Source organism: Eurypyga helias, unplaced genomic scaffold (assembly GCF_000690775.1).
Source record: "Eurypyga helias isolate BGI_N326 unplaced genomic scaffold, ASM69077v1 scaffold6498, whole genome shotgun sequence".
Classification (NCBI taxonomy): domain Eukaryota; kingdom Metazoa; phylum Chordata; class Aves; order Eurypygiformes; family Eurypygidae; genus Eurypyga; species Eurypyga helias.
Window position 1 is genome coordinate 1 of NW_010268780.1, and position 9861 is coordinate 9861.

Genomic DNA, 9861 nt, shown 5'->3' on the forward strand with positions numbered 1-9861 from the left:
GAGTCTGGGGATTTCAGGCCGCTCCGGTGAGGTTGGCGTTGCTGTTCCGGTCTGTGCTCCTCAGCCGGCTGACTGTCTTTTCCGTTGTGTTAACTTGCCCAGGCGTTTTCCTTTTTCCGCTCTCATGGGATACTCACGGAGGGGAAGAGAGACAACTGTGTCTTTGCAAAGTTCCTCGTGTAAACTGGGGAAAAAATGACTGACTAGTTTCTTACTGACGGCAGTCACCTCTAACAGTTTTGAACAAATCTATGAAGTTACTGATGGAGATGGGGATCACTGTGAGCAGCCTGCCCTTCCATGTAGTTGGTTCACAGGCCTGATGGGGTTTGTCTCTGCTAAAGACAAGCTTGGCTCGGTTGCAACATGTATTTTAACTTAATTCTGATTTAAGTTATGTCTCCTTGGTGTGAGGTCTGTTTCTTTTCTCTAATGTTCAGGGAGTGACAGATGTCCTGTGTGAAGCTTGTGACCAGTTAGGATGGAAAACACCAACAAAGATCCAAGTTGAGGCTATTCCGGTGGCTCTCCAAGGTGAGCAGTGTGCTTCTCTGATCCTGAATCTAGGGATGTCCCAGGACCTCTGTGTGAATGAGTTCTGCTCAGTGAGAATTAAGTGACAGGGATGAGAGTGTTGTCATTCACCAAAGATCTGCATCATTGAAGATCTCTATCTAGAAGTAGTCTCTGTTCATTCTTTTGTCCTTCCCAGGTGAAATTTGGAACACATATTTCTTCTATAACACTGCCTGCTATTGTAAACTTTCACATGGGTACAAATACGGGTTCTTGAGTGTTTGCTACTGTTGCATAGTTCTGACACTCCGTGTTAAATAGAATCACTGTCAGTCATTTGAGCTGCTAGTCTGTGTCAACCGTTTTCTTTTTGAAATACTCAAGGATATACAGGAAGCTTCTGATAGATTTAGGCTGTCCCTCTTCTGTAGAGACTTAGAGTGTATCTCTGAAATCAGAGGTGCCTTGGCTGACTGCATAGCTTGTGTAATCCCCTTTGCTGTGAGCAGGCAAGTCTTTGAAATTAGATTTCCAGAGTGAGTAATAACCAAACCACAGTGACTTTCTGTAAACAACCTGGAATTACAGGAAGATAGATTACTGAATTTAGCAAACATTTTTGCCTGTAGAATATTTAGTTGGGGATTTTTCATTAAAAAAAAAAATACACTGAAGCAGGAACAGAACAATGTAGTGACAGAATGGGAATAAACTTTCATTATCTACTCTGTCCTAGTCTTTAACTGTTATCAGACTCGCTCGCTCCACGTACAAGATTTGCTTGGGGAAAAAAGCTCCAAAAGTAAGACTGTGTTCCTGAGAGGTTGTCGCCACTTTAAGGGCTGTTGGCAGCTTGTTGGTCTCAGCTGTAGCAGTTTAGGAGGTCAGAATGGGTTCTACTGATGAATTCTACCCTCTTGCCTGTCATGGTTTTGCGCAAAGGACTTGCTGTCCTAATCCTTCCTGCTGCAAAAGGCCTTGGATTACTCTCTTAATCAATTGCACAAAACTGATTGTGAAATGTGAGTTTGGTAGTGCTGTTGTCTTGTAGTGGGTATGACGCTGGAGTCTGTTTCCTTGTAAGCCACTAAACAGACAACAGTTGGTCTAGGATATTTACCCAGATAGAAGCAATAGGCTGTAAATTGACAGACAGATTTGAGAAATAATAAAGTTTTTTTGAACATGAAGTTTGCACAAAAACCTGTGTATTGGCAGATGTTTAACTAGAGGATGGAAAGGGTCGTAGAATCACAGAATGGTTGGGGTTGGAAGGGACCTTAAACACTATCTAGTGCCAACCCCCCTGCCATGGGCAGGGACACCTTCCACTAGACCAGGTTGCTCAAAGCCTCATCCAGCCTGGCCTTGAACACTTCCAGGGATGGGGCATCCACAGCTTCTCTGGGCAATACTTCTCTGCGAACTTCTCTGGATCAATACTGTAATTATTTTACATGTGAAGTCATATTTTAAAAATGGTGCAGAGAAGTTATGAAATTCTTTGGTTTGGCCCTTTGTTCTTCTTTACCTTCTGTGTGTCTCCTTGTTTTTTTGGTGTTTTGGTTTGGTTTTGTTGGGTTTTTTAATCTTTGGAGATTTCTTGTGCTTTATTGCACAGTGCTTTAAAGACTTCTTTCTCTGGTCTGGATCTGTAATATTTTTTTGGCCTCCTTGCTCTTCCTTGTAGGCAGAGATATCATTGGACTGGCAGAAACTGGCTCTGGAAAAACAGGAGCCTTTGCTTTGCCGATTCTTCAAGCATTGCTGGAAACGCCTCAGCGATTATTTGCTCTTGTCCTCACACCAACAAGGGAGCTGGCCTTCCAAATCTCAGAGCAGTTTGAAGCTCTTGGATCTTCCATCGGTGTCCACAGTAGTAAGTAGCTTTGTGATATTGGAGCAGTTTTCCTGAAGACTGGTGTTTGTCAGCTCTAGATCGCGAAGGAAAAAGTAGAGAGTATTTGTATGGAGGGTTGAACAAAAAGTGAGAAAAACTTGTGATGCTGGAAGACAGAGATCTGGTTTTACCTTTAGGAAAGAAAGGCTGTATGGTCTTTCCTCACGGACTGGTCTGCAGCTCTTCTGTGGTTTATGTCCAAACAGTTTGTCTGCATCAGTTAAAGATGGAAGTAGAAGAGAATCTTTTCAATAGCAAGCCTGCCTCCAGTGAAATTGCACAGAGCTCCGCTGTAGCGTGATGTAGTTTAATCTTACCTTCAGACTGACTGTAGTGGTTCTTCAGCTATTCTCTACAAACATAAAAGCTTTGTAGGGATTTCTAGAATTCCTACATTTTTCCAGCTGAGTTAAGCTGCAAGGAATAGATTCTGCCTGCAGCTCTTCAACTGTGAAAATGAAATACGTGAGGGCAGTAAGTACTTAATTGTATGGCATAAGACTCCACGTAGCATCAGGTGTGTTAAAACAAATTGAATTCTCATAAAGATAAGTAGTGTTTCATTTGTTCAGTTGCTGTGGGTGGTGGGGAGTAGGAGGAAACACTGTGGTGCCAGGGGCTTCCTGGTGCTGCCCTGAGAGATTCACTATATTCTTTTTGTCCTACAGCTGTTATTGTGGGTGGAATTGACACAATGTCTCAATCTCTGGCGTTAGCCAAGAAACCACATGTTATTATTGGTAAGTTAACTGGCTGGGGGTACAGGGTATGAATATTATCAAACTGTAGTTGTCCAAAGAAAGAATGCCAAAAGGTTTTGTGCATTTGAAAGAGAAGTGAGAGTACATCTTTCATTTGCTTTTTGCTTGGATCCCGAGATCTGAGTACTGGCTTGTTAATGTTTCTGAAGTATACACCAGTAGCCTTGCTGCTACAGGCTCATTCCAAAGCAGTCCTGCTAGACTACCTTTGGCTTGGGTTTTCTCCCCAAGTATTCAAAATGCTGGTCTCATCCTTCTCAGTACAGCTTGTCTGTTTTGTTTTGCTTTTTGTTTTTAGGGGAAGAGGGGGCCAGAGGGCATTCTTCAGAGAGTCTGACTCCATTAGTCTTGTTTCAAAACATCTTGAAGATACCCTGTGAAAGAGTCGTTCACACAAAGCAGTCTGCCTTTACTTCTTTTGAGCAAAGAATCCCATTTCTGTAATGGATCACTCCTGCTTCTTTGGATCTTTTCCTCTGCTTTCATTCTAAATTTGCTCTTGTGATTTTGTCTGTAGCAACCCCTGGCCGTCTAGTTGATCATCTGGAGAACACAAAAGGCTTCAACTTACGAGCTCTGAAGTTCCTAGTGATGGATGAGGCTGACCGTATCCTTAACATGGATTTTGAGACAGAGGTAGGAATCTGCTAAAAGAAGAGTGTTTGAAATGCCAGATGAGTCTTTAAAATCACTTCATACAATCACATAGTAAACACTGAGCTTTTCTGTAGAAATTAATAGCAAACGTTGATTAAGATGTAATAATTGCACAAAAGTTGATGTTGCAAATAGAACTTAGCAGAGTTCTGCAGAGCACTCAAGACAGTAGGAGGCATTTTGTCTGAAATGTACTGGTTTCTCGGGAGCGCCTGACATTGACACGGTTGCTGTAGAACACAATCGCACGCACGTTCCTGCAGGAATATTGCCTGATACTTGCACTGCTTTTGGAATTCTGGAGTTCATACTGCCTAATTGTCAACAGGCTATCAACCTACACCTTCCCTGTAGAAGAGGGCAAATTTGTTCCTAATGTGAATCTGAGTTGCACATGTGTGTTAATCTTCATTTGGATGATCACTGTATTTGGAAGAGGCTTATGTCTTGATTGCTGTTGTAGTCAGCATTTCCATTTCTCTTTACAGGTGGATAAGATACTAAAAGTGATTCCTCGAGACAGGAAGACATTCCTGTTTTCTGCTACCATGACTAAGAAGGTGAGAGCAGAGTACTTTGCTTTCGTTCTCCTTCCATCAGGCTATATTTTGACTGATGTTGACTGTATAATACAGTCAATGTATGATACAGTATTTATCATACTGTATGTATGTACATATGTATGACTGTATCATACAGTCTAGTCAACAATATATGTTGACTAGACTGTATGATACAGGTTTCTGACAAGGTCTCTGTCCATTTATTACTAACTTACATTGATCTTCCCAGGTTCAAAAACTCCAGCGTGCTGCTCTGAAGAATCCTGTTAAATGTGCTGTTTCTTCCAAATATCAGACAGTTGAAAAACTACAGCAGTACTACATTTTCATCCCCTCAAAATTCAAGGTAATGCCACTTCTGTTTCCTCCCTCTTCTGACTGTGTCTTCTCTTGCTGCTCCCATATCTGGCCAATATGTCATCATCTCTGGCTTATACTTACTCTTTAATGTGGCACATGTGATCTCCTTGGTTTTTTTCTTTGTTTCTTTATAGGACAGCTACTTGGTCTATATCTTGAATGAACTAGCTGGAAACTCTTCCATGATATTCTGTAGTACGTGTAACAACACTCAGAGGACTGCTCTACTGCTCCGCAACCTGGGATTCACTGCTATTCCTCTCCATGGGCAGATGAGCCAGGTATGGAGTACCCCACAGAATGGAGTAGACAGGAGACCTGTCGCTTGGGGAGTGGGCTGCACCATACTGAGTCACAACTACCATGTGGAAGTGGACTGGACTGATCTGATCCCTAGAAATGTAACTAATGGGAATGCTGCCACTGACTCTGTAACAGTTCTAAAAGAAATTAGGGAAGTGAGATTTCCAGGCGTTTCTCCCCCAGTTCTCTTGTACCAGAATTTCAACAAGAGTGTATTGGGCGTGTTCAGCCTGGAGAAGAGAAGGCTCCGGGGAGACCTTATAACCCCTTCCAGTACCTGAAGGGGGCTACAAGGAAGCGGGGGGGGGACTTTTTACAAGGGCCTGTGGTGACAGGACAAGGGGTAACGGGTTTAAACTGAAAGTGGGGAGGTTTAGATTGGATATCAGGGAGAAATTCTTCCCAGAGAGGGGGGTGAGGCATTGGAACAGGTTGCACAGAGAAGCTGTGAATGCCCCATCCCTGGAAGTGTTCAAGGCCAGGCTGGATGAGGCTTTGAGCAACCTGGTCTGGTGGAAGGTGTCCGTGCCCATGGCAGGGGGGTTGGAACTAGATGGTCTTTAAGGTCCCTTCCAACCCAAACCATTCTGTGATTCTATGACTCTATTAACCAGAATGAACATTATTCATTGTTCTCTTCCAGAATAAACGCTTGGGCTCTCTAAACAAGTTCAAGGCAAAGGCACGTTCTATTCTGCTGGCTACTGATGTTGCAAGCAGAGGTCTGGACATCCCGCATGTAGATGTGGTGATAAACTTCGATATTCCTACGCACTCTAAGGTAAGCTAGTCTGTGTGCCAGCTGAGAGCTGATCACCAGGAGGCGTAGTGAAGCTTGACAAAGGAACAAAGACTCCTTCTCTCTGTTCTGCTGACTGAAGGTCTAGTTCACACTTCTGTGGATGAAAAGATGTAGATTGAGTTGGGTGGCCTCTGCGATTGAGTTGGCCACCCAACTGAACTGCAGTTCCTTGTCTGGGTTGTAGAACTGACCCTGTAAGTGAAGAGGGGAAGTGAGGGACATCCTGTGTCTTTGTATTTCTGCTCTGAGTATGTATTTGCCATATTACATTAAAAGGGCTTCTAGACTTTGAGAACAGTTTTAACATTACTAGTTTCAGGTAGTCATCTCTGCTCCTGTGATCCAGGTCTGCCTTCACATTTTAAACTGTGGAAGAAAAATAAAGTAAAAATTCCTCCATTATGTTCAATCAGGATTTGATCAAGAAAGATGTCTTTAGTATTTTTTTCAGCTTCATATCACAAAAGTACAGCAAACTGAAAAAAAGTGAGTTATGAACTTCTACCTTATAGAAAGTATAGTATTATCGTGGGGGTGTGACTTTGTTTCCCAGGCTAGTTTCAGAAAGCATACCGTTAACATGCATTTTGGGTATTGCTGTTGTTCCTTATAATCACTAAAGCCACTGCACATTATAAACAAAGGAAAGTAGAAGAGACTGCTTTTGACATGGTGAAAGGACAAAAGTTAAAAATAGTGGTGGCGGCAGCAGCAATAGTTGCAGTTTTTGTGCTCCTCCCTCTCCTCTAACCATGTCACAGAACAAAATCCTTTCTTATGATGCTTCCTTTCTCCACAGATCATACATGGAGAAGGGAGCATTTAATTTCCATAATGCAGTATAAAACCTGGAAAACAGCCTAGAACCATATCAGTAGAAGGTGCTCAATAGATCAGACACTTCCAGATAGTTCTCATCCATCCTCCTTTTCACTGTGCTTGCCAAATTTAAATCTACTTGCCAGAGGATTTGTCTGGAAGACAGATTGTGTACAGATTGTGTAGAGCACTGGATCCTAAGACTGAAAATGCAGGCCTTGGCTCACTTTAAATATTAGCTTTCCAAGGAAGTGATAGTTCATTAGCAAAATCATGTATCACTACTTTTGTCCTGCGGTCTTGAATAGTTGGTCTTTTCCTTTAGAAAGAGAAGAATCCAAATGTTAAAGCCAAAGATATGCCTCCATAATGCAGCATCTTCTCAAATCCCAGTGCTGCACACAGTCCCAGGTGTTCAATCCTGGCTGTATTTTCTCCTCATTTTCTTTTTCTAAAGAAAAACTGCATGGGCTGATTTCTCATAATTTAAGTTCTGTTTGGTGCATGTATCTTATTGCTTATCAAGACAACTGTTTTCAGGATTACATTCATCGTGTTGGGAGAACAGCTCGAGCTGGGAGATCTGGCAAATCTATCACCTTTGTCACACAGTAAGTGTTAAAATGTGGCAGACTTATTCTTCCTAGCTGTGTTTCAGAGCAGAAAATGGCTGACATCTTCCTGGGTGAGAAGAAAGTACTACTTCTTATTTTGAGGTGCCAGTTGGATTTATTTAGTTAAAGGGGACAGAATTCAAAGCCCAGGGTGGGGAGGGAGAAAGGTCCAGGGTAAATTCTAGAAGCAGGCATGTAATGAGCAGAATTAACTGTATGTAACTTGATTGTATAATACACATACGTTTTTGTAACATATAATGCAGGTTAAGTAAGCGTGCTTTTTCATAAATACACTGAAGTATTTGTCTAAAAAGAAAAAAGGTCTGAATACTTCAAACCAGAGAAGCTGAATAAATCAGCAAAGCCATCCCAAATGATGGCATCATTTGGATGCAATTAAGAGTTGCCTGTGAGACCATCAGCACCAGTGAACTGTATCTGTGGGCTGGAGATAAGGGTGATGTCTGTGGATGGTGACAACAGAAGCACTCTCAGGAGGGCTGATTCTAGCTGGCATCTTGCCATTTCTCAGGTACGATGTAGAGCTGTTCCAGCGCATTGAACATCTGATTGGCAAGAAGCTGCCAGCATTCCCCATGCAGGAGGAGGAAGTTATGTTGCTGACAGAGCGTGTGGCTGAGGCCCAGAGACTTGCTCGAATGGTGGGTGCTGGCTTTTTGTCCCTCTGCTCGCTGTTACAGTCTGAATTTCCTTGGGTGCCAGGACTGTTGGTCAATCTCTTGATTGCATTGCAGGAGCTGCGGGAGCAGGGAGAGAAGAAACGATCTCGGAATGATGATGATGATGACACAGAAGAAGCTATTGGTGTCAGGAATAAGGTAGTGGGTGGGAAAAAGAAGAAAAGGAAAGCCTTCTAGTTCAGTATTTGGACAGACTTCATCTTTCTCTTTATGGCTACGTGAGTTTGGCAGAGACTGTCTACCAAGCCATCTCCAGTGGATTATTTTTCAGAACTACTTTTTAAATTGGGCACGTCCACCTGGAAAACAACTTCCTCTCCTTCACCAGTTACAGCTGGAGCTTGGCCCATTGTGGTACCATGGGATTGATCTTCCTTCCAGAGACACCAGATCATCACCTCTGGACCCAAAACCAGCTGTGGTCTGGTCTTGTTCATTCAAAGAGGTGCAGCTTTCCCACTGCTGCAGCTTGTCTTGCTGCTCAGACGCACTGAGTGCATACGGGGTCAGATAGGTCTGTCAGAAAAAAGAGAGGAAAATGTTTAAGAAAGCAACCGAGTTTCCATAGCACAGCTGTCATGTCCTTGCCTTGGTGAAGGGACATGTGACGTGGAGAACTCCAAATATATTACTTTTAAAGTTACCTGGTTTTCCTTGTCTTTCTCACTGACCTGTCCTGCTCATTTTGAGTATCAGCTCTGCCAGGTGGTTTTCCTTTTAGGTCAGTCTTAGGGATTCAGATGTGGCATCAGTACCTTAAATATGTCGGCTGAAGAGCGGCTCAGCACAAAGAAAACCTACTTTGGCAGGATTAGAGTATTCACTGTCTGGAATTTAATCCAGAATCTCTAATGACTGGCAAGATCAAGGAGATCTTGTCCCCCAGGGCTCAGTTTTGGGGCTGGTCTTGTTTAACATTTATCAGTGATCTGGATGAGGGGATTGAGTGTTCCCTCAGTAAGTTTGCAGATGACACTAAGTTGGGTGGAAGTATTGACCTGCTTGAGGGTAGGAGGGACCTGGACAGGCTGGATCGATGGGCTGAGGTCAGTTATATGAGGTTCAACAAGGCCAAGTGCCAGGTCCTGCATTTAGGTTACAACAACCCCAGGCAATGCTACAGGCTTGGGGATGAGTGGCTGAAAGCTGTCAGGCAGAAAAGGACCTGGAGGTGTTGGTCAACACCCGGCTGAATATGAGCCAGCAGTGTGCTCAGGTGGCCAAGAAGGTCAACAGCATCCTGGCCTTTATCAGGAACAGTGTGGCCAGCAGGACTAGGGCAGTGGTTGTGTCTCCGTATTAGGCACTGGTACAGAGTGCCTTGAGTGCTGTGTTCAGTTTTGGGCCCCTCACTGCAGGAAGGACACAGATGCTGGAGCATGTCCAGAGAAGGGCAATGAAGCTGGTGAAGGGTCTGGTGAACAAGTCTTGCAAGGAGTGGTTGAGGGAGCTGGGGTGGTTTAGCCAAAAGGGGAGGAGGCTGAGGGGAGACCTAATCACCCTCTACAGCTCCCTGAAAGGAGGTTGTAGGGAGGCGGGTGCTGGCCTGTTCTCCCAGGTAACTGGTGATAGGACAAGAGGAAACCGCGAAATGGCCTCAAGTTGCATTAGAGGTTCAGATTAGGTAAAACTTCTTCACTGGGAGAGTGCTCAGGCATTGTAACAGGCTGCCCAGGGAAGTGGTGGAGTCACCATCCCTGGAGATGATCAAGGAACGTGTAGACATGGTGCTTGAGGACACGGTCTAGTGGGTATGGTAGTGTTGGGTTGACAGCTGGACTCTGATCTGGTAGGTCTTTTCCAACCCTAGTGATTCTGAGGGGTCTGGGCTTTGGTTTGGGTTTTTGTGGGTGATTCTTGTA

General features: G+C 43.8%; 1 protein-coding gene across 1 annotated transcript; it reads left to right on the forward strand.

Moving 5' to 3' along the window:
- Positions 1 to 440: 440 nt before the first annotated feature.
- On the forward strand, positions 441 to 8176 carry DDX47 (DEAD (Asp-Glu-Ala-Asp) box polypeptide 47; the record flags this gene model as incomplete). Its single annotated transcript, XM_010157847.1, has 11 exons — positions 441 to 534; positions 2207 to 2395; positions 3085 to 3156; positions 3695 to 3813; positions 4323 to 4394; positions 4627 to 4743; positions 4892 to 5038; positions 5704 to 5841; positions 7222 to 7292; positions 7831 to 7960; positions 8054 to 8176. Coding segments are annotated over 11 exons (1272 nt in total), but the record flags the coding sequence as incomplete, so codon positions are not given.
- Positions 8177 to 9861: the final 1685 nt, after the last annotated feature.